The sequence below is a fragment of the Camellia sinensis genome, chromosome 2 (assembly GCF_055761805.1).
Source record: "Camellia sinensis isolate YWXY chromosome 2, ASM5576180v1, whole genome shotgun sequence".
Lineage (NCBI taxonomy): Eukaryota > Viridiplantae > Streptophyta > Magnoliopsida > Ericales > Theaceae > Camellia > Camellia sinensis.
In genome coordinates, this window is record NC_138962.1 from 56505265 (window position 1) to 56530489 (window position 25225).

At 42.1% G+C, this 25225-nt stretch overlaps 1 protein-coding gene and 2 pseudogenes across 6 annotated transcripts; all 3 read right to left on the reverse strand.

Annotated features, from left to right (window-relative positions):
* Positions 1 to 37: 37 nt before the first annotated feature.
* Positions 38 to 19474, reverse strand: LOC114311136 (alpha/beta-Hydrolases superfamily protein). 6 transcript variants are annotated; one of them, XM_082914475.1, is made up of 16 exons: positions 19056 to 19414; positions 18310 to 18373; positions 14839 to 14928; positions 14374 to 14452; positions 14179 to 14236; positions 11798 to 11898; positions 9239 to 9328; positions 8863 to 8985; positions 8261 to 8338; positions 7218 to 7303; positions 6753 to 6801; positions 6290 to 6346; positions 6093 to 6223; positions 4772 to 4855; positions 1065 to 1140; positions 38 to 863 (listed from the first exon to the last, which is right to left on the reverse strand). In XM_082914475.1, exons 2-16 carry the CDS (start codon positions 18330 to 18332, stop codon positions 471 to 473), a joined length of 1518 nt encoding a protein of 505 aa, XP_082770601.1. In that variant the 5' UTR covers positions 18333 to 18373; positions 19056 to 19414; the 3' UTR covers positions 38 to 470. The 6 variants fall into 6 exon arrangements, with proteins under 6 accessions (XP_082770601.1, XP_082770602.1, XP_082770597.1 ...); XM_082914476.1 differs by lacking the exon at positions 14374 to 14452 and having other exon boundaries at positions 14179 to 14240; positions 19056 to 19474; XM_082914471.1 differs by lacking the exon at positions 18310 to 18373 and having other exon boundaries at positions 19056 to 19452.
* On the reverse strand, positions 3119 to 4090 carry LOC145820051 (putative 6-phosphogluconolactonase 4, chloroplastic pseudogene; annotated as a pseudogene).
* LOC145820050 (luminal-binding protein 3 pseudogene) lies at positions 15628 to 16269 on the reverse strand (annotated as a pseudogene).
* Positions 19475 to 25225: the final 5751 nt, after the last annotated feature.

A 25225-nucleotide genomic window follows, 5' to 3' on the forward strand; every position in this document is an offset into this window, starting at 1 on the left:
TGGTTGGCAGTATGCACATATACTGCACCAGCAATAATTTCTTGAATGAAATAGAATCATATTCAATACAGTAACCATGAGTTGAAATCAACTACACAGTGGGCATGTCCTGGAAAATTGATAGTGTAGTATACATGTAGGGTTCCTGAGAACCTAAAAAATCACTACAAGATATTGTCTGAGAATCGTCCACATGTAACTGCTATCAAAACAAAAAGATGAAAAGATCATTTTAGAAGAAAACACGAACAGCTTACAAGAAGAATATCTGTTCTTTTAACATGTTTTCCATCTGATATTGTATATCCATATTGCACTTATCATCGAAAACATACTAGTGAATATAGGTCTCTTGTTCCAATATACTGTGAAAGAATTTCATGCCCACCTAAATTGGTGTCACTTATTGATTTCTTAGTGTCCTTTGATCTCAGTGTCTTATTCTATTCAGCAAGAAGAGAATTAAAATTCTATCTCCTCCGCAAGACTGCTGGTAAGAGATTAGCGAACTTTTTCCTCAAGAAGAGTGTAAGCGCCGAGCCCACGAGTGGCCACGTTGTTATGATGGCAATGTAGGCTAGCAGCCAAATTGATTTCCTGCTGTGTCGTGAAAGCTGATCCATGTATCTTCTTACAGGAATAACTACATCGTTGATATCTTGTCCTGGGGGCTGTGGAGGGGCGTCTGCCAAACATGTTCTTTTTGGAGTTGCATCTTTGACCTTCTCACTCTGAATTGTAGGCTCATCGTGTACATCTTCAACACTTGTTTGCTCATTGCCCAATGCAGTCACCATCCCATCTTCCGTAATATTTACATATGGACCTTGGTCAATCGAAGATTCTTGAGGAGGAATTTGCATCTGCAAGACAAATAACAAGCCATGCATAACTAACAGGAAAACTGCCGACAGTGGCACATTATTATAAGCTCTCTTTCTTTCCAAACACATGCAAACACTTTATTGTTTCCTTAATCTTTTGTGAAAACTTATTTTCCTTTTGTTTTTTTCCTATTTCTTTTGTTTGATTCAGAAGCTGACTAATAGTGAATGTTTCTGTACCTCTGCCTCCTTTTTCCTGTGAATTAATGAACTCGAGTGCAGAATACTGAAGAATTCATGAACAGCCCTAACCCACCTGCATGGGAGACCAAAAAAAAAAGATGAGCAACAGGACGTCACATTAACAAGCAATACAAGGCCGACTTAAAATGCCAATTAGTGTCTGACGAGTAGATATAGATGCTCGAGAAGATCTGACATCAAAACTCTGAAGCGAAGTGTGCTTGTGTGATTTGATGCACTAGTCCATGTATGTACACATTAAGTGTGCTTTGAAACTCTATAACTTACATTTTAGAAAATGTCCCAAAACTTGAATCACTAAGTGTTAAAAATTGATGTATAAAGAAATAGAGAATTGTATTATTGATTGATGTATGTTATTTATTACAAATGGTGAGGGGCTCCTTATATAGGAGATGTAGTGGAGTAGGTGGTAGTAGGTGGTAGTGGTAGGTGTGTAGTAGGTGGTAGTAGGTGGTGGTAGGTGGAGTAGGTGATGGTAGGTTTTAACAGCCCCCCGCAAACTCAAGGGGGATAGGAACTAACCAACTTGAATTTGGAGAGAGTAACAAAACAAGAAAATAATCTGAAAAATAAAAAATGGATAGGAGACACTGTATGGTCGTGTCAGACCGTTGTAGAAGACTGTATGGTTATGGCAGACCGATGTAGAAGACACTGGCTCGTGTCGGACCGATGTAGAAGACAGTTTATGGGGTCATGTCGGACCGTTGTAGCAGACAATGTTGTGACAGTTGTTGTGACAATTTACGGAGTCTTGCTGGACCCTTGTAGAAACTAACCGGAATCAATGTCGGGACAGTTTACAGAGTCTTGTCGGACCCATGAAGGAGCTAACCGGAATCAATGTCGGGACAGTTTACAGAGTCTTGTCGGACCCCTAAAAAGTCGCACCCTCAAAAGGTGTGCCCAATCTGTCAAAAGGCGTGCCCAATCTGTCAAAAGGCGTGCCATCAAAAGGCGTGCCCAAGCCATAAAAAGGTGTGCCGAACATGATGGCGAGGCGCGTGACTACCTGGGCTTGCGCGCCCGTTTTGTCGTCTGGCGTCAAGTGGCGCGCGATGCGCGTGTCTGCCTTAGCTATTTAACCAAGACGGAGGCTGAAACTGAGGCAGAAACCTGCGAAAAACCTCTGAAAAACTCTGCGGTGTCTGAGAGAGAAACTCTGTAACACTCTGTTGCCCAGAAAATGGCTTCTTCTTCCCGCCCTCTGCTCACTCTCTTTCCCGACCTCAACGAGTCCACAAGAGAGATAACCGGTGCGGTTGCCCGTGAACCTCAACCAAGCGCCCCTGAGTTTGCTCCGTTGAACTTCCCTATGCGCTCTGTGGAGCAAAGAATGGCAGTGCAATCAGATATTGAGGCGAATCAGTATACATTGAAGTCATGTGTTGAAACCATGACTGCGGTCACAAACTTGTCGCACCGGCTGCAGAGTAGGACAAATGAGGTGCATCAGTTAAACGCCCAACTGGCTCTGCTCCAACGCATGTATAAGGATGCGCGAGCAGAGATAAGTGTGCTGAAGGCGGAAAATAAGGAGCTGAAGCGGAAGGCCACCGTGATGTTCCGATTTGGAGGTCCGCCATATGCTGTAGTGGAGGAGCAGGGTGGAGTGATCGTGCCCAGTGGAGTGGGAAACATGGAGGCAACACCGTCAAGGGCCGCCCAGGACGGAGGCAAGAAGAAAAGACCGGCGGAATAGGCGAAGAAGTGAGGTCGGTTGGTGGCCGGCTACAGAAAAGAAAACAAAGCTGTTTTTTTTTTTTTTTTTTTTTTTGTGTGTGTAAAATTGTGATCGGGGTGGATCCCTTAGATGAATAAAATTTGTTTTGGTGTGCAAAGCTATATGGTATGAATGGAATTGGAAAAAGATTAAAAATAATGTGAAAGAAAAATAAAGAAAAAATAATAAAAATATATTTGAAATCAAAAATGAAAGATGGGGGAAATAAGGAAAGTGGTTTGGAGAAAATAAATAAAAATAATGGAGTTGGAAATCAAACGGAGGAGAGATGATGATTTTTTTTTTTTTTTTTTAGAATATAATATAATAAAAAGAGATATATATATATATATATATAATAAAGAAAGTGGGGAACAAGAGTGTAATGAAAAGAAAAAGTATAGGTCGGAGAATCTGAACATCGTGGGTCACATGGGTGAGTCTTTGATGGAGGTCACCCACTGCTTGCTCTCATGGACAAGAGGATGTCCGGGGAATAGAGAAGCCACGTGTCCATCTGGGCCCATACCCAGTAGCATGAGATCAAATTTTGGAAACCCACTAGCCTCGGATAAATCCACCATCTTTATCTTAACCAAATGTTTGAGACAGGTCTCATAGTCGTCAGCTGCAGCCTCTGCTGACAGTGCATCATTGATGGCGTAGACATTACAGGTGGTAATTGGTACCTTAGATAGAAAACCATCGTAGGCAAGCTTATAATTGCTATCTTCATGATCCTTAGGAACCACTCTCTCATCCACCCAAAAGATGTGCCACTTCGACCAATCCACTTAATCAATATATGGAGCTTCGACTAATTTCCTGAGCGACTTGATCAGAGAACCTCCAGACAAAACAACGGTGAAAGCACCTCTCTCCTTCGCAAACTTTTCCGATAGATCAGCGGTGTATTTGGCCAGAGAAACCGACAGAGATTCCTCCGAATCGAACACATCTACTTTCCCTTGGCGTTTCTCAGCCATTGAAAAGTTCGCTCTGCAATCGAATTTCTTCGGATTCGCTCCAATTCCTGAGACTTTTCTCGGTCTGATTAGCGAACAAGCGAGAGGTTTAGGGATGAATGGTTGAGATCTCGCCGGAATGCACGACGACGATCGGTGGATGGAGGGGAGGCGCGTGACCGATGTGCGCAGATTAGCAGCGAGAGTGCTAGACGAGTTGATTACTGGAAAGGTGAAAGTAATCCTCTCCGGAGGTGCAGCCAAGAGGTGCAGCCAAAGGTAGTTGAAGTCGTGTTGAAGATTTACATGCACTGTGAAGGTTGTTCAGAGGATATCAAGTACCGCATCCACAAGATGCAGGGTGTGATGACTGTGGATACAGATATGAATAACTCCCAAGTGACTGTGAAGGGAATGTTTGAACCGAATAAGCTGGTCGAGTACATCAACAAAAGGGCAGGCAAACATACTGTGTGCATGGAAGAAGAAGATGGCGCAAGTGGCGAAGCTGGACTTGGCGAAGAGGACAGAGGTGAGCTGAATGAGCCAGCTCGACTCGCAGGTGAAGCCGTGGAAGGTATGTGTAGAGGTCCGGCGGGCGGCCAAGGCGAAGCTGCCGCCCGCCGGTGAAGCAGAATGACTAGGTTGTTAACCTTGCTCTGATACCATGTTAAAAATTGATGTATAAAGAAATAGAGAATTGTAGAGTTTCTTTCCTGCAACTTACTACCTTCAAGAAATTTTTACTTTGGAATGTTCATAAAGTGACTATATATCTCAGAAAACAAAAAGTATTCAATTTCTTGACACATGAATGCTTGCCACTTAATGAGCTTTACTTGGCAGCAAAACAATTGAGGCTGGAACAAGCACCTACCCCAATTATGAGATGGGGATTCTATAGTTAACATCCAAGTAAATGTAGGGTTACTGTAATATTCAAATCAGTAAAAACAACAAATGCAATATAAAAATGAGAACTTTAAACTTACCAGAGGCTCTTCGCAGCTATCCCTTCGTAAAATGCTAGGTGTCCTCCATGATGCGTAGTAGCTAGAACAATGTTTTTATTTGCCCTATAGATGGATAACATATCAGGTCAGCTGATCATAAAATACCAATGACGAGCATACCCATAACTTACTGTAAGGTGTTATAATGATATGTACTGTGATATATCATAATGTTCCGAAGAAATTAAAGTACTGCAATATATTCAACATATAGATTGAATGAGCAGCTCTGTGGTTAATGTGGACTATCAGTATCTCTCAAGCAGGAAACAACATGACCATTTTAGCCTCTGCACCAAACACTAAATGTGCCAATTTTGATAAACAACGAATACAATCTCTGAAAACTCCCATTATTTCTTGTGCTTGGCTCACCAAGAAAGCGTCCATGAAAGTTAATTTTCCCTTCCTGTGAAGGGAAGTGGCTAATGTAGAAATCATTAACTACAGGTAACAGCCTTCCAATTGTTCAAAGATAAGCTCAAGGCACTGCTATGAAAGCTTTTGATTTCCATCAGGAGACCATGCAATGAACAAAAACAAGGTAGGGCATGGGAATTTATTCTGATGTGTTTCTCTTTTGGATTGGAGAACCTGCTCTTTGCAAAAATCCTTCATTTACAAGCACAGCAGAGCAACAAGATTGTCTGCTCCTGCTTCTTTTTCCTTTTTCTTTTTTCTTTTTCTTTTTCTTTTTCTTTTTGGGTTTGGGGGGGTCTTAAATCATCTTTTTATTAAGCATTATATATATATATATATATATATATAATAAGAAAAGAAAAGAATAGTTTTACACTTTGAAAGTAACATGGCCAAAAGTGATGAGGACCATTGATGCCCAACTATCTGATACAGACAATCTAACTTCAGTCAAGAGGCTGAGTTGGAGGTCTGTCAAGTCCTCTTTTTATGGAGACATGCAACAGCTTCTTGCAATGTTCTGTGGACCCATTAATTCTAATTTGAGGGTTACTTACTTTCAAAAATTAGTGAAGCGGCTGACAAGGAAGTACCCAAAATCCATGTGGATGCATATGTGTACATGAATGATACCAAAAGCATGAAGATTTTCAATTCTGCCCATTTGGGCCAGACAGCTAAAACACGGGAGTTTTGTGCAACTTCACTAAGATCATGTACTATGAAACGGTGCATAATTCTCATGAAATTAAAATAGATTATTTGAATTTTACTTTAATATTTTAGGTGAACTTCCCAAATTATTAGAATTTGAAACAGTAAAACAAAGGATTTCAAGATAATCTATAGTTTAAAACAAGAAAATCAGTAGACTCCATACCTGCATTCATCCCAAGGGATGGCTTCTCTTGTGCAGACTGGATCATCTAGAGTGCTGATGCAGAGAAGTGGCACCATTACATTACCCACAAAATTAGTGCTACTGTTGTGCCTGTAATATGTATCCACCGTCTGGGAAACAAGTGAATATCCTCAGTAAACCATTCGAGCATGTGACAATAAGTCAAAAGATTATACCTCATATTTTCCAAGGACTCGAGTTGCATAATTGTCGAAGTCTCGAACAGAACGTGACTGTTAACACAAACAAAAATGAACCATGAGTTCATATTAGTAGAAATGGGAGGTTTCTAAGTTCTAATAATGGACCACCACCCAAACAATTCATAGATTATCAACCAAAATTTAACTCACAACTTGTTTAGATACTTCCTCAATGCAGGACTTCATTTATTGCATACAATTTCTACAACAGAAAACTCGGAAGGATAATATATCTCCTAATAGGTGTGTAGGGAGACTCCATACCAACACTAATTCATATTTATTCATGAGATAACTACACTATCCTCAGGAAAGACCCGATAACAACTTTGTAACCTCAAGATTTTTGCTTCTTTAATTTTATTTTAGAATTACTGTTTTCTTAAGGAGACGAGACGAAGCTATAGCAACAGATTAAGAAGTGAACACATGTGACCTTTTCAATGCCTTCCCAATCTGCAAGACGGGATATGACGGTCTGGTGCCTACAATGAAATTCAGATTTGGTAACATAAGAAACACAGTCTAAAATCTTAAGAGATGACAATACAAAAAAGGACAAAGAGAGATATAGAGAAGCAATACATAAGATAATTGCATTGAGAAACACACACAAATATGAAAATTCAATGTGATAAGACCACCTTTTTTTTGGTAAAAAAACAACGCCCATTTAGTACACATTAATGTGTTTGGGAGGAAAAAGATTGGGTACACACCTAACTTTTGGGATAGTGCACAAAGTGGTTGCCCCAAGACTTAAACCCATAACCTCAAGGTTATTAGGCCAAGGTTTTTTACCATTGAACCAATGGTCAGCCCTCCTTTTTTTTATGGTAATTATAAAAAAATAAAAAATAAAAAAAAAATAGGACTTGATGATAGGGTAATGCAGACTTACAACTGAGCATAACCTTTTAGGCCAATCGTTAGAGCTTTGTCATAGAACTTCTGCGCCATCCTACGGTTAATAAACCTGTCACATATCTGCGAAAAGAAAAAAAAATAATAATAATAAAAAGAGAATGCAACTTAGAATGAAAGAGTGGGACTCCTAATGAAGTCATCAACAGCAGGATTAGCAGCTGTCAGACACTATCATATTTTTCCTGCTTTCCAAGGTTAGTATAGTTCTAATAATAAAGTAAATAATAAATAAACTTCGGTTACCATCAAGAAAGGATAGTTATTAAAACTCAACATATCTAAAACTTTCAAGTCAATTTGTATAATTTGATTTAGTTGATATCATGTAAGTTCTTTGCTTATGAATAAAGGAGCAGAAAGAAGAAGAAAACTAGGTTTCATACAAGCGAATGCTAGAAGGCATTAAAAAAAAACTGTCCTTATGATGTCAGAGAGCTAAACACAAAGAATGCTGAAATATTACCCTCTTCATATGATAGGAACCTGAGAATAAATTCACACAAACTGAACTCTCAGACACATCAACAAAAAAAAAAAAAAAAAACAACGTCCAATTAGTACACATTAATGTGTGTTTGGGAAAGAAAAAATTAGGTACACACCTAACCTTTGACATAATGTACAAAGTGGTTGCCCCGGAACTTGAACCCATAACCTCAACATTATTAAGTCAAGATTTTACCATTGAACAAATGGTCACCCCTAAAATGAAATTGATAAACAAGTTGAGAGGTTCTAAAAGTGTTTGCCCCGATACTTGAACCCATAACCTCAACATTATTAGGCCAATATGTTACCATTGAACCAATGGTCACCCCTAAAATGAAATTGATAAACAAGTTGAGAGGTTCTAAAATTGATGGCTACGGTGGAGCAAAACCAATAAATGGTTAGCTGGACTGCTCTAACATTAGTGAGTATAAATAAGTAGCATACAGGAAATTTACAAGAACTACGTGAGAAAGAAATTTTCTCATGTAATCACTATCAGTCACAACATATAACTGAAGTACCAACCAGAAGGTCCCAGGGAGAACAGACAGCTGCAGCACCAGCAATAGGGGTTTTAACATCATCCTCGCCCAGATATTTTACCTGAAAGGATTAATCCTTATCAACCAATAAAAAATAGCACAATACGAAAATTAGACTATTGGTACACCAATTTGACTTGCCAAGATGAATTCAAAGACAATTTACAGAAAATTGTCAAATATTTTTACACTCCATCAGTAAAGCCCAAAAATAATATTTTCAAACTTGTGGTAAGATCACAAAAATGAACAAAGAGAATTATTTCCAATTTGAGTGGAGCCAAGATAATGTAAGGCATACAAACCAACAGGTAAACTGCCCATAATGCTCCAGTTAAGTGTTTGATCAAACTACCAAATTTAGGGAGGTTCAAACGAACCCAGTTATACATGGGAAAGGTCCAGATCAAGCCTCCTTCACGTTTGAACCCACAACCTCAAGGTTGATAGGCTGGGCTTTAAATAAATAGTTATATTCAATAGTAAATTCAAGAATTCTTAGTCAAATTTTTATATAAAGGCTCAAATCAAAAAAGTTTATTTATAAACCAAAAAAGTCAGACAAAGTCCACAGAAATTAATTACCAGAATATTGGCACCAATGCTAGTTCCAACAACAAAAAGAGGAGCTTCTGAGTATTTACAGTGGAGATGATCAATGACTTTACGTATATCCTCTGTCCACCCAGCATTATAGAAGCAATCAGACTGCCAGAATGTAATAACACCAAAAACACCTTAATTAAGTGTATACATGACAAGCTGCTTGTAATATCCAGATCAGCGTTATGTTCCTACCACCCTAAACATGGAGATGCAGGGTTCATCTCCCAAATGGATGCAGGTGAAGATATGTGTATTTGTCTTAGCTATCGAAAAGAGGGAGAAAAGAATCTGATGTAGGGCAGCTTGCTGGATTTTTAAAACAGAGACTATTTAAGGTCATCAAGGGAATACTTACAGTAATTGATATTCCGCCTAGCCCCCGATGATTGCTGACAACAACATTCCAACCACAATTTGCCATCTTGAATGCAAAATGTTTTATATACTGTAACACATTTGCAAACTTTGAGCAAAAGAAAAGATGGTAGAACAAGGAATTGGTTCGCTAATACAGGATTCTAGTCAAGAAAAGCCAACAGAATAAAACAGGGGAAAAAATCTACTACTTCTGAATCATCAAGAATGAGTAATGCTACAGAACCCTAAAACATCACCCCTAAATTTACACACAACGACGTAGCAGGGGGTTGGGTCTAGGTTGATTCATAAACAAATCAACAACTAACGTGCAATAGTCCATGTCAAAAGGGGTAAGTTTACGGGCAAGGTTCTGAAAAGCGGTTGCGGTCGCCGTAACGGTGGCGGTGGCGCGGTTGCGGTTGCGGGGTGTAAAGGCTGTAGCATAACGGTTGCGGTAACCAGAACCATAAATTTTTTTATTTTTCGCACAATTTGAAAAAAATTTACTGATACGCATATTTTTTTCCCATGATCATATATATTGAGCTTAAAATAAATATTGATCAATTTTTGTAAATTTTTAAATATAATCTAATATATTTCATATTTTTAAATCACTATAAACTGAATTTTTTACATTTTATTTTAATAATTAATGACTTTATATTATACAAAAAATCAATCACTAACTATTATATATAAGATAAACAACGACAAAAGTAAGAGAATAAATAAGAGCCTAAATATATATATATACATATTTTAACTAAGCTAAATAGATAATGACCACACCTATTCACTGTGTTTGGTTTGAATTTTCTAGATTAAGTTTTTTGAAAACTGCGTTTTTTGATTTTCGTGTTTTTTTGTTTTTAGTGAATATTTTTAAAATTTTAAACATTTTTTTTACTTTTTTAGATGCACCTTACTTAGATGTGTCTAAAAAGTAAAAAAATTGTGAAAAAATATTTTAAAAAATTAAGAAATATATAAAAATACAAAAAATGTACTAAATTCTTGTATTTTTTTTGTATTTTTGGTATTTAGTGAATTTTTAAAAGATTTTTTTTACAATTTTTTTACTTTTTAGGTGTATTTATGTTAGGTGTGTCTAAAAAGTAAAAAAATTGCATAAAATATTTAAAAAATTCAGTAAAAACAAAAAAACACGGAAAATAAGAGTGTAAAATTTTCTGAAAACTGTTTTTAAAAAATGAAAACCAAGCAAAGTGATTATTATTATTATTATTTTCAAACAATATATGGATAGACACACACAAACAAAATAGTTGAGTAATAGTAGCTGAATAGAATAGCATAGGTCTTACAGCTTCAACAAATCAATAACATGTTCATCTTCCCTCTTCTCTCTTTCTATCTCTTGCTCCTCTATTTTCTCTTTTTATCTTCCCTCTTCTCTCTATCCCTCTTCTTCCATTTTTAGCTTTTTTTGTCTGTTTTTTCGAAAGAAACAATTTGGAACCGCTACGTAACAGTGCATAACAGACTGTTACGACTGCTACGGCAGCCGCTACGACCGATACACCTGTGAATCTCAATCACACTGCAAAAGCGGCCGTAACGGGTGGCGGTAACCACCAAAACCGTTACGTAAGTTACGTAACGGTTGCGGCCGCTTTTTAAAACCTTGTTTACGGGGGATGTTTTAGGGGTGTCGCATATTTCCAAATAAATAGATAAGGACACTACAATATGGTACTTGGATAAACAAAAATTTAAAGGAAAGCACAGGAAAATGCAATCAAGTCTTTTTACTTGAGACAGTTAGGTGATAAAAGTTAGAACCCTAGAAGTGTAAACGACCAAGTTCATTCCATATACTCTCTCTATATCTTCAGACAACTTCTAAAAAACTCTTGCACCCCATTCCAACCAAATAACCCAAAATATTGTTATTTGGCTTCATTTTTGGTTTCGGTGTCTCCATCTTTTAAGGGGATTTGTTTTTATTTGGCTTCATTTTGGGTTTCGGTGTCAAACCTGAGTCAGCCATTTTGTGCAAATAATGTCAACAGTTAGATTTGTACCCAATCTACCCCTCTCAAGCCAATAAAAGGTAGCAACTCATCCCTTGTACCCGCTCGGGCACATGTTGTTTGCACCCTAATGTGAGCTAGCCTCCATAGGCTAACCGTTCTACATATAATGTATCCTCCAACTTCATGTCTAATCATCTCCAAATCTCCTTCGTCGCCATTCTCTCCATCCCCATCGAAGGCCACCTCAGCTCTCTCACCCACCCACCACCATTGGTCCAACACTAGCCCAAAACCCGCATTCTTTGCAAAAGGCTCACCTCTACTTACTAACCTACTCACCATTGGATCTCCCACATATATAAAGCACATCTTAAACTTCTAGATCTTTGAAAACCTCTGCTCAGACATGTCGTGATTACATATGTAGGTTGACTTGTAATTGAACTCTACATTCCAAGAAGCACCAGACATTTCATATAAAATTACAGCATTTACTCAGAAGTAAAAGGGTAGGAGAATACAGTAAACAAATAAATAAATAAACAAAAACTTACAGCCGAGGCAGAATCACTTGTTAAGCCAGGAATTACTATCACAATGGGTGTTCTATCATCTTTAGTAATGGCATCTGTCACTTGGAAAGAAGCCTTTGAAACTGGAAAATTAAATGCAAAGAATATAAAGAAAACATAATCTCCGATGAATGTCATAGAAATGCCACAACAAATGCTAATATAATACTTTCTTCATGACAAAAGGATGCAGTAATCAGCATATAGCTCATATTACCTATCAGGCTGTTATGTGTTCAAGTATGCCATATAGTCTCAATAGCAGCCAATGTCTAACCATGTTTTTAACGAGTCCAAATCAATGGAAACACACTATCTCACTCCTGACGAAAATGAAAACTTTGAATACTTGCAAAAGCAAATGGTCCATCACAAAAGTTTCTAGCTTAGCCACGATTTAATAAACCTAGCAATCAAGAGTTTTCCAGTGAGATTGAAATATTTAAATTTACAATAAGAATCGAAACAAACAAAAAAATGGGGAGAATCTGGTAGTTGCTGCATTCGGACAAGCTGACAGCCAATTGTGTCCAACACAAATATGTCATGCTATAATGTTTGACTGACAAGATGGAACCAGCTATTCGAGCTAAAAGGTCACAACATGGTACAATCAATAGAATACTAATCAACAAGAGAGCACAAAACTCATTGATCAAAAAATTTACAAATACTTTGAAGCTAAGGCTACATACAGATTTGAAATATGTTTGTTGTTTCAACCTCCAAATAGACTGGATATAAATGTTTTAGATCTTAACTTTGGGTGATTAAATGCTCACTGCAATTGATGAGCTCGCCCGTGCCATAGAGAATCTTTCTATGATTGATCACTAGAAAATCTCAATTTACATCTTATAAGGTTGATGTGATGAAGGTTTGTGAACAAGATGTCATAGAGACAGTGTTATTACACCTACAGCAATAAGAAAACTATTGTAACAAATGTAAAAAGGTGAATTCTATTTTGGTGTCTTTATTTTTAGAGTTGTAGCTGGAAGAACAAGGGATTTTCTGTCTCTTTTTTGTGAATTTACTTTTTTGTCCAAAGTTTCTCTTTACTTGTAGACCTCCTACCAGTCCTAGTTGAATGTTATTTGTTTAAGAATCAAGATGACTCCATTAAGCATAATTCTAATTGTAGTTTAGTCAACTCGTAGGGGTCAGATCCTAGGGCCTTGATTTTAAGTTAGGTAAAACACATCTTGTTCTCTGACTGGGAAATTGTTTTGGGTGCTTGTTGAAATCAAAAGAATCTAACAATTGAGCCCTTGTGTTTTACTGCCAGTATAATAATTGCCACAACAAGGTTTCTTATCAAGCCACCCATGGCCACTTGCTATGTATAAATGTCTCTGATTAATCACCACTAATTCTCATATCCCAACTAGTTGGAATTGATCTTCTAGGTGAAAGTGATCTAGCGGCTGATGGAAGACATTTTGATGCACTGGAAGTGTCAGTGTTTTATACACTTGTACAAAGACTTTGTACAGGAAAATGGTGTAAAGAAATCTAGGTTGAATGCGAGAAAGGCTGTGAAGTCTTAGCCAGGCTTCCTGATAAGGATGGTTGTTTTTCGTAGTCCTTGTCCTCACCATTGCTTTACTTTTGGTATGTGTCAAGGGCTTTTCCTCGGGAGTTGTGCCGATCGCTTTTAGTTACATTTTCAAGAACAGTGGCAAACAGTGGGTAATGAAAAGAATATCAAACTTTTTGTAGTACCCTAAATCCTATTTGATCTTCTACTAGGTCATCACATCATCTTAATATACTACCATACCTCGTGATGAGTATCAAATATCCAGTGCACCCTACAGAATATTATTGAATACTACCAAGTAATTTAATATGCTCACAGTTACAACGAAGAAAGGTGTGCGTGTGCCTACCCTGTTCTAACCTGGTAGTTGGGCGACGATACATTGGGCCATGAAGTTAAAGGTAACGAATCACCTCAATAAATATCAAAAACATTCCATTGCGACCAACATTTTGTTTTGGAGTTTCATTACAATGAAACTGACTCACACGGTGAATAATGGCTCTGACTGGTTTGTAAACCATGCTATGAAATGAAGCTGAGGCTTGCCGTTATGAGGTTTCAGAGTGTCAATTTGTGATCCCTTTTGGCAGCTGATATTCGTGGGTTTGCATCCTAAAAAATCCATGTTTATTAATGCTTTGACCTTCCATATGGGGGATGAAGAAAGAAAGAAAAAGAAAAGCAAAATCTACTCTTCCACCAATCCCATTTATAACAAGGTTATATTACCAGTAAAATGCACACTTTACATTGCATCAAATTCATGTGAAATTAGTTCATAGCAGGGAAAAACATAAAAGGAGAAAAGTCAATTTACCGTTAGAATTCATCAGCCAATCCAAAGCCATTGTTCCACCATCAGACAAATGAAATAGCTGTCTGTGCACTGTAATGCATTAGTACTAGCTAAATAAATTGTTGTAATATAAGAAAGTAATGTGAGAAAATGTCTATGGTGTGCAACTGTGTAACCTTCAAAATCAGAGACCAGTGTGTCCTGGTTTATTTTTACCCATATAATGAGATGCAAATTGCAAACTTCCATGAGATTCTGAATTGAGCTTTCAAAGAAGGAGAATATAAGAAATGAACTATACAAGTAAAGACATAAAGGCTCACTTTGTTATAACATTATTTACTACAAAAGATCACATCCAATTGGTACATGTCTATCAAACATTTGCAATTTGTACAATCATGTTTGGTAAAGTCGCCTTGAACAAAAGATGATAAAAAAAACTGAATACAGCATCTCAAATACATTACAGTATCAATGCTCCTCTCAACTCCATTCTTCACACAAGGGATTTAATAAAACCACTATATGTTACTTTTACCATGTTGCATAAAGAATGATCAACGCTAATGAACACATCTAAGTCACAACAAAGGTTCATAAGTCCTCTGTCAAGAAAGCCTAGCTACTTATATCATCTTCACATACAGGAGTGCATAAACCGCTAAAACAATTTATCACCTTCTGTAGTTGAACGTAGGAGGCTGACCAAAGAAGCTCAAAAAAAATGTCTGAAGATGAGGACTAGAAAGCCATGGAGTTGACAAATACCTGTCACAAAAATTTAGGAGAGCCAATAAACAAGATAAATAAAATACAAGCGTGTTAAAATTTACCATCACCTACCACCAATTTACCATCACCTACCACCACCTACTCCTCACCTACTACACTTCACCTACTCCCCTTCACCTACTACCTTCTTCTCTTCTATATATATGAATCAATGTAAACATAACATTATATCAATCAATAATACAATTCTCTATTTCTCTTTATACATTAAATTTCTACATGGTATCAGAGCAAGGTTAAGAACCTAATAATCTTGCTTCACCGGCGGGCGGCAACTTCGCCTTGACCGCCCGCCGGACAAACCCATATCATTGGCACCACTACAGCATCCAGGCCTAGATACCTTTGCTACACCTCCCTCCAAAACAAAGCTACTGTTGGGCTTGCCACTGCTGAACAGAACGCACCAGAAATAGGGGGACCCACCATCAGAACCGCTCTCAGTCACCCATTTCTCAGCCTACTCTCTCTCTAGATCGAGAGGCCATCCTTCTTCTTCAACAAGCCAGCACTACTGCCGTTTGCACAGACCTCCATCGCGGCTTCAAGCAACGCCACCGAAGACCCAACCATCAACTTGTTGCAGCTTCGACAGTCGTAGGCGTCGCGGCCCAAGCTGCCACTCACCTTCGGTGCTTCTCTTCAGTGTAACGAGCAGCTCCTCACAGACCCAAACACATCGGAGCTCCATTCCTTCAGATCGCAGCTGTCTCCCTCAGAACATCACAAAAATTACAGCCACTAGTATTCTTGCCTAATATCCCTATCGTCAATTTTGCTCTCTTCAGTGGTCAATGAAATTCCTGGGGGTTTCTACAGTTCATCATGAGAGTCATCGTCGTCTTCCGATCCCTCTTCTGATCCGGCACCTGGGGCACCACCTGACCTTTGATAAACGGCTGTGATGATTGGGTTACAAACAGCTTCAACCTCTTTAAGCTTCTCATCATAGTCCTCTTTCTCGGCACTCTGGTTGTCATCGAGCCACTCAAGGGCCTCCTTCACAGCTGTTTCAATCTTCTCCTTCTCATCTGACTCAAGCTTGTCTGCAAGCTTATCTTTGTCACTGACCTGGTTCTTCATGTTATAGATATAAGTCTCCAGGCTGTTACGGGCATCAATCTTCTCCTTCAACCTTCTTATCTTCCTCTGTGAACTCTTCTGCCTCTCTAACCATCCGATCAATCTCTTCTTGACTCAAACGGCCCTTGTCGTTCGTGATGGTCATCTTCTCAGATTTACCCGTGCCCTTGTCTTCAGCTTTCACTACCACTTTTGACCCACCAAACACATCTCTCTCTCTCCCTTTTGGCTGTTTGAAAACACTATCTCTACTCAAGTCCCTAACCCACTTTCTTTAACACTATCTCTGTCCACTTTCTTTAAACCTATCATTCCCTAAGCCACATGGGCTTGTTCCCATCTTTTCATACAACCCATCATTCCTACATTGTGTAATCAATCGGTCTGATCCCACTATTCCCACTTTCTTTATTTTATTTTATTTTTTTTATTTTTATTTTTTTTCTTTACCAAAAAAAATAAATAAATAAAATAAAAAACAGACGCAGACGGACTGCACACCAAACTCATTTTATTCATATCGGGGCTCACCCCGATCACCATTTTACATCAAAAAAAAAAAAACAAACAACCGCACCCACAGTGGGATTTTTTCTTCTCTACTCTGCTGCGGGTCTCTTCTTCTTGCTTTTCTCTTGGTTGTCCCGTGACTGCCCAGCCTCCATGCTTCCTAGACCACCAAGCAAGTTACCTCCTCCCTGCTCCTCCACTACAGCATATGGCGGACCTCCAAATCGGACCATAACGGTAGCCTTCCGCTTCAGCTCCTTGTTTTCCGCCTTCAGCACACTTATCTCTGCTCGCGCATCCTTATACATGCGCTGGAGCAGAGCCAGTTGGCCGTTTAAATGCTGCACCTCATTTGTCCTACTCTGCAGCCGGTGCGACAAGTTTGTGACTGCCGTCATCGTCTCCACACAGGACTTCAAAGTATACTGATTGGCTTCAATGTCAGTTTGCACTGCCATTTTTTGCTCCACAGACCGCATCGGAAAGTTCAACGGAGCAAACTCCGGGGCACTTGGTTGAGGTTTCAGTGCCACCGCACCAGTTATCTCTCTTGTTGACTCGTTGAGGTCGGGAAAGAGGGTGAGCAGACCACGGGAAGACGAAGCCATTTTCTGGAAAACAGAGTGTTACAGAGTATCTCTCTCAGAAATCTCTCTCAGAAAACAGAGACAACAGAGTGTTACAGAGTATCTCTCTCAGAAATCTCTCTCAGAAAACAGAGTGTTACAGAGTATCTCTCTCAGAAATCTCTCTCAGAAAAACGAAGAGTTTTTTAGAGTTTTTCTAGCAGGTTTTTGTCTCTGCTTCCAAGCCTCAGCCTCCGCTTCGGTTTATAAAGACCATGACAAAGAGGCCGACACGCGTTCTGTCGATCACGTGCATCGCCGCGTGTCTGGCGCACCTTTTGATGGCATGCCTTTTTATGAATTGGGCACGCCTTTTGATGGCACGCCTTTTTATGGATTGGGCACGCCTTTTGATGGCACGCCTTTTGAAAGATTGGGCACACCTTTTGAGGGTGCGACTCCTTCATGGGTCCGACAAGACTCTATAAACTGTCCCGACATTGATTCCGGTCAGCTCCTTTATGGGTCCGACAAGACTCTGTAAACTGTCCCGACATTGATTCCGGTTAGTTTCTACAAGGGTCCAGCAAGACTCTGTAAACTGTCACAACAACTGTCACAACATTGTCTGCTACAACGGTCCGACATGACCCCATAAACTGTCTTCTACACCGTTATGACACCACCATACAGTGTCCTCTACAACGTTATGACACCCCCATACAGTGTCCTCTACAAAGTTATGACACCCCCATACAGTGTCCTCTACAACGTTATGACACCACCATACAGTGTCTTCACCAATGGTCTGACACGACCATATTTTTTTATGTATTTTTTTGTTTTGTTACTCTCTCCAAACTCAAGTTGGTTAGTTTCTATCCTCCTTGAGTTTGCGGGGGGCTGTTAAAATTTACCATCACCTACCACCAATTTACCATCACCTACCACCACCTACTCCTCACCTACTCCTCACCTACTACACTTCACCTACTCCCCTTCACCTACTACCTTCTTCTCTTCTATATATATGAATCAATGTAAACATAACATTATATCAATCAATAATACAATTCTCTATTTCTCTTTATACATTAAATTTCTACAAAGCGTTATATATCAATGCTAAAACTAGAGCCATCATATGTGCCATCATTGTCTTAATATTATCAAAAATAAAAGGGTAAATTACACTCACCTCCCCTGTGGTTTAAGGAACATACAATCAGCTCCACACTTTTGACATAATTACACTAACCTCCCTATTAAGTGACCGAAATTAATGCAGACGGTAGATAGATATTGACATAAACAAAGATTGATATACACTTTAGTAAAAAATAGATGACAACATCATTTTTTTCATTCATATGACTAATGAATTACTAACAAAAAATATCTAACCCTTATGTGAATTAAAACCTCAAGAGAGAGGAGAGGCAGTGTAATTAAATTTTCTCCAATTAAGGTGAGCATGAGTGTAATTTACCCAAAATAAAAAGTAATGCCATAGAAAAGTGAGATCAAGTAGAAGCTACAACTTTTTATCTTTTTCCGTATTTTTCTTCTCTCTCCACAAATCCAAGATCCAAACACAGAGTAAAAGTTGAAGCCTAAAGCAAGAACTAAAACCTCAAACTTCAGAGTAATCTTCCACATCTAAAAGTAAAATAAAACTAAAAGAAAAGAAAAAATAATACAGCACCACTGAAACAACTGATCACACATTGTTATTCAAACATGGCAACAGCAAGGAATTTATTCTTGAAATCCAAATTACTATTCTACAATTTGGAAATACATATTCGATTGAAGTGTATATGCTACTTTCTTAAAGACAATTAACAATAGCACAATGTAACCATTGAATTCAAATACAATATATATATATATATATATCAAATTGAAACCTAATTGCCATTGATATTAACGAAGTTTTGTTACCTTCCATGAAGAACTGGACACTTGGAGACGACTTCTTGGTAGACATCGGAGCAAGAATTGAAGATCAACGACACGGGCTGTCCAGTGAAACCGGTGAAAAGGTCTCCAAGAAAATGAATCTCGAGGAAATTGTACAAATAAACCAAACAAATGAATAGGAAACCCAACAAGTAATGAGAAATGGGAATCAGAGAGGCAGCTGTAAGGAGAAGTCGGTATGGCGAATCGGAAGTTGTGATTGAGGTCGATGAATCCATGGATGGAGGAGTCGACGAGTTTTGAATTTGAAAACCGTTTGTGTTTGAATATGGAAGCGTTGGGAAAATCTAGAGAAATGTGGAGAGGACAAGAAACGCCGGTGGAGGTGAAACAAGCTGACGAATTTTATACCGGTGAAAAAACAACGTTTGGGGTGTCACGTGGCGAAAATATTTGGTATTCTTTCTTTTTTTTTTCTTTTTATAAAAGATTAAAAAAAAAAATTAAATGAAAACTTTATCAATATCATCACACTACCCCTCTCATCATCACTACCCTGTCCCACAATCACCGTGGTTAGGAATGGCAATAGATCGGGTCAAGGCAGATAATTACACTCCTCATCCCCAATTCTCAAAGGTTAAAAAATCTCCGTCTCCACCCTCGATCCCTAGGTAGAAACCCACCACCCCCAGCCCTGCCCCCTCTCCCACCCCTTAATAGGGATCGGGTTTTTCCGACCCTGAAAAATCTCTGATATTTTTTTTTTTTGAATTTTGTTCAACACAAGAACAACAAATAAATTTAATATGTTTTTCGTATGTTTCATCATCATTGATGATGTATCGATTCCCGGGTGGATGGGTCGGACCGGCCCAGGTTCTCCAGAATCCGGCTCAGGAAGGCTGGCTCCGTCAGATGACCTGCAAGCAAGTTCAGGGGGGGAACGGGGTCGTCCCCCAGTGAACCCTCCGGTGCAAGAATTAGAAGAGCAGAGTATGAAAAGACTGTATATCGAGAGATCAAGAGAGAGAGCAACCTCACCTCCTTTTTCTTCCTCTTATCCTTGCTTATATCCTTTGGTCATCATTTTTCCTGTCTCTTGTGACGTGCTTTTTCCGCCGAAAGCCTGTGCCATAGCTCATCTTGTTTAGGGTGATGGAGGCTCTGTTCCGGCGGGGAGTGCTGTTGTAATAAATGCTGTGATGGGTTGCATTAATGGTGATGTGTTGTGATAATAACTCTGCAGATCTTTGTCTGCTGATGTGGCCCGTGTCCCACCTGCCGTGTGCCTAAATGCCGTTGGCCCTTCATGTCTAGGTGGCCTCCAGCTGTTCTGGGCCTTGTCATCCAAGCAACCGGGTTGTGCCATTGGCCCCAAGCACTGGGTTCGGGGTGGTTTACCGTGGGCCGTGTGCCTTGTGGGCCTATCCATGTCAGTAGTCCCCCATTTCCGAGTGCAGCTTTAGACCAACGAAGGGAATAGTGAGAAGGGAGAGAAGTGTGAAACGGGTGGAGAGGCCGATTGGAAGGTGGCCGAGCGGGAGAGGTCGGCCGTGAGGCGGGGCGACCACGAGGGTGGCCGAGCGGCAGGGGTCGACCGTGAGACGTGCCGATCATGAGGGTAGCCGAGCGGGAGGGGTCGGCCGTGAGGTGGGCCGACCACGAGGGTGGCCGAGCGGCAGGGGTCGACCGTGAGACGTGCCGATCATGAGGGTAGCCGAGCGGGAGGGGTCGGCCGTGAGGTGGGCCGACCACGAGGGTGGCCGAGCGGCGGGGGTCGACCGTGAGGTGTGCCGACCAGGGGGGCGTGGGGTTCTAAAATGTGCTGATGTGAAAATGGAAAAGACAGGGTAAGGGTAGGGGACAGTGCATCGTGGCCATACACGTGGCAGTGTCGTGGGGGAAGATGAAGCGTTGGGGCAGGAAATGAAGCGATAGGTCAGGGGGGGTTTTGAAAAAGGCGGTTTTGGCGGTTGATTTGAAAGGTTTTGAAACGGGTGAAAAATGCCAACGCTCAGTCAGGATACGACTGATTTCGTGCTCAAATGCGACAAATGCCAACGCTTCGCCAACATCCCTCATGCTCCTCCTACAGAGTTAATCACACTCTGCAGTCCTTACCCGTTTGCCAAATGGGGGATTGACCTGGTCGGTCCCTTTCCCACCGGTCGAGGTCAGACCAAATTCGCAATCGTTGCCATCGATTACTTCACCAAGTGGGTCGAAGCTGAACCCCTTGCCACAATCACCGAGCGGAACACAACCAGGTTTATCTGGCAATCGATCATTTGCCGATTTGGCATCCCTCAAGCCATCATCTCTGACAATGGCAAACAATTCGATAACGCGAAGTACAGAAAATTTTGTGCAGATCTCCAGATCCAACCGTGCTTCTCCTCCCCCGGTCACCCCCAGGCAAACGGCCAAGTTGAAGTCACCAACCGTTCCCTTCTCAAAATCATCAAAACCAAGCTCGAAGCTGCTAAAGGCCTTTGGGCCGAGGAACTGCCCAATGTACTCTGGGCTTACCGAACCACTGCTCGCACCCCCACCGGCGAAACCCCTTTTCGTTTAACATATGGCGCTGAGGCGGTTATCCCGGTAGAGGTCGGCCTCCCCACTCCTAGGGTTTTACACCCGGATCTGGCCTCAGCCGAAGAGCTCCATCGAACACACCTCGATCTAATCGAAGAACTCAGAGAAACCGCTGCTGTCAGATTGGCTTCTTACCAGCAGAAAATGAGAACACACTACAACCGCCGAGTCCGACCTCGGGAATTCTCCGTCGGGGATCTTGTCTTACGAGAAGTGACTCTCGCCACAAAGAATCCAGCCGAGGGCAAACTGGCAGCCAAATGGGAGGGCCCCTACATCGTCAAAGCCCGACCACGACCAGGCACTTACCGACTCCAAGACATGGAAGGCCGAGACCTGCCCCATCCCTGGAATGCAGAACATCTGAAGCGTTACTATCAATAAGTTCATATTTTTATATTACCAATATTGTTGTATTCCCCTTTTCTTTATATATAAAGCAAATTCCGATTGCAGATCTACACTGTCATAATTCAAATGTTTGTATGACGATCCCAGCAACTCAAAACTTCACAACCTCGGCCAACCTCAGCACTTCAAAGCCTCGGCCAGACCGAGCACTCAAAGCCTCGGCCAGACCGAGCACTCAAAGCCTCGGCCAGACCGAGCACTCAAAGCCTCGGCCAGTCCAAGCACTTCAAAGCCTCGGCCAGTCCGAGCACCTCAAAGCCTCGGCCAGTCCAAGCACTTCAAAGCCTCGGCCAGTCCGAGCACCTCAAAGCCTCGGCCAGTCCGACCACTTCAAAGCCTCGACCAGTCCGAGCACTTCAAAGCCTCGGCCAGACCGAGCACTTCAAAGCCTCGGCCAGACCGAGCACTCAAAGCCTCGGCCAGACCGAGCACTCAAAGCCTCGGCCAGTCCGAGCACTTCAAAGCCTCGGCCAGTCCAAGCACCTCAAAGCCTCGACCAGTCCGAGCACTTCAAAGCCTCGGCCAGTCCGACCACTTCAAAGCCTCGGTCCTCGGCCAGACCGAGCACTCAAAGCCTCGGCCGGACCGAGCACGTCAGAGCCTCGGCCAGACCAAGCACTTCAAAGCCCCAGCTAGACTGAACACTCGACCAAGCACTCCAAAACCAAACAAGGCTACATCTTTTCACACTTGGTCACATTTTTAAACTTCCCCACAACACTTACTTACTCTTACCTTCATGTTTACACTCTCACTCGTCCGTTTTGAAACCTCCTCATAACACTTACCTTTTTCACATTCACTTTCAAATTTACACTTAACTGTCTAGCTACTACTTGTAACTTACCCTTTACCCTCATTTGTGGACTTTTACTGCACAAAATTTCTTACTCATTTTTACCGCACAAGGTTTTTATTCACTTTTGCTGCACAAATAGTCAGCTGCCAACAGACACAAAATAACATTCGTACACAAATTCATCTTAAACAAACTCTTCACGTATTTATTCATTCACTCATAGAATTACAATGTAAAAAAAAAAAAAAAAAAAAAAAAAAAAAAAAAAAAAAAAAAACAATGCACAAAAATTACAATGTATACACTTAACCAAACCCCACAGAACACGCCCAGCTCTTCTTCTTCTTGGCTACTCTTCCTCGCTGGATGCTAAATCCTCTTCTTCAACGCCTTCGTCCAGGGGGGTCTGGGCCACATCATCTTCGCCGATTGTCACGCTACTCAGGTCCAAGTCTGGAAACAGCTCCTCAGCTCTACGCTTGAACATTTTCCAACCACTGTCCCAGTACTCGGCCATTTCATGCTTATAGCAGTCGGACTGCTGGAAGCTTTCAATCACCTCTGATTCTGTCCTACCTCCAGCAGTCTTCCTTGACAGGCCCAACCCCCCAGGCTCTTGACCAGCCAGACTCCTGGCGACAGCAGCATCCACCTCCATTTGAAATTCGGAGGACCCTTTATACTGCTCCACTGCTGCGACGCATAGATCAGGGTAGGCCGCCTTTTCAGACGCCGCCTTCGCCCTCTCCTCGTCCAGCTCCCTTTGCAGAGCCACCCTTCCAGCGGCTGCCGTCATCCTCTCCTCTTCCATCCCCTTCCTCAGACCCTCTAGCTCCGCCGCCATCTTCACCTTCTCCATCTCCCATTCCCTCAGAAGCCTCCCCTTGTCCTCCTCTGCTCTGGTGCGCTCCTCCACCAGCTCCTTCAGCAGGTCTCCAATTCTGGAGTCCGCTTCATCCTTCTGCCTGACCAGCTCTTCATTGCTGGCCATAGCCTCCTCATGCCTCTCGACCGCCACCGCGCAGGCCTTCTCGGACTCTTCCAATTTTTTGTGCTCACCAGCCAGTTGGAACTCCAGTGACACAACCTTACGGCGTGTGTCCTCCAGTTCCAACTTGACTGCTGGCAGGTCGGCATAGGCAGTCTCCCAGTCGGCACTATCCTCCCTCAACTTGGCCAGCTGGACCCTGACCTCCTCAGCCTTCAACTTGGCGGCCCCAGCTTTCCTGAGAAGAGCCCCCGCTAAGGTAGTCACCTCCATTTGGGCGGAGCATAACCCCCTCAGCAGGTCGGCCTCACTGTACCCAGATGCCGCGCGCAGAGCTCCTTCGTCCACAATCCTCACCAGGCGGTCGGCTCCCGCCCTGGCTGGGCCTTCTTCTCCCTCCATCCTCCCAGCTACCGCGCGCGCATGATAAATAGCCGTGGCCACACGAACCCCCCCTTCCTGGGGGTCGGGCCTCCCCTGAACCTGTTCCCTCCCGCTCGGCGCCGCCTCCCCCACCCCAGCCTCCGCTTGTACTGGTGGACCCACCTCCACAACCTCCACCGTTGGGATGATCTCCACTTCCTCTGGGGCGTCCTTTGCCGCAGACTCCTCTGCATCCGTTGGGGCCACCTTCGCCCTCTTGGCCCCAGACTCCTCTGCAGCCTCCTCTGGAGCCCCCCTCTTCTTCTTCTCCTTCTTTTTCTTCATGACCGTCACAACCCCTCTGGCCTTTTCCTTTATAGGGTCTACAGGCGGCGGAAGCGGCTCAAAGCTACCCAAGTCTTTTTCCCCCAAAGGCCTAGGGCGCGGTCGGATCCTCTCCCGCGAGAGCGGTTCAGCCGGTCGGCCCCTCTGCGCCTCTATCAACTTCGCGGCCTTGGCCATAATGGCTCGATCCTCCATCTCCTGTGCTCTTCTCCTCTCTTCCAACTCCCCCCGGTCGAGGTCTCCACCTTTCGGCTGCGGTCCCAACCCCGCCTCAAACAGTGCTGACGGCTGGACAAGATCGTCCCATCTGGCTTTCTCTCTCTCTCTCCACTCCCTCACTTTCTTCACCCTCTCTTCCGCCACCACCCCTAGCCTAGACTCCATCGACCGATTTGGCACCTTCCACATGGTGCGCACCCCCATCCCCCCATTAACTGACACGAAAAACCACCGTGGCCGCCACCCCTTGATCGACGTAGGCAGCCCCGCCACCAACCCCCTGCCCATCACTGCTTGTAGGGTGACCCACGTTTCTTGCTGCCCCGACGCTTTGTAACATGAGAAGAACTCGTCGATCGTCATGGCCTCTCCTCCATTCGCCTTAGGCCACGCACTCGCACAAGCCATCAGAATCTTCCACGCATTGGGCATCAACTGCCCCGGCGCTACCTCCAGGCGATTTAGCAC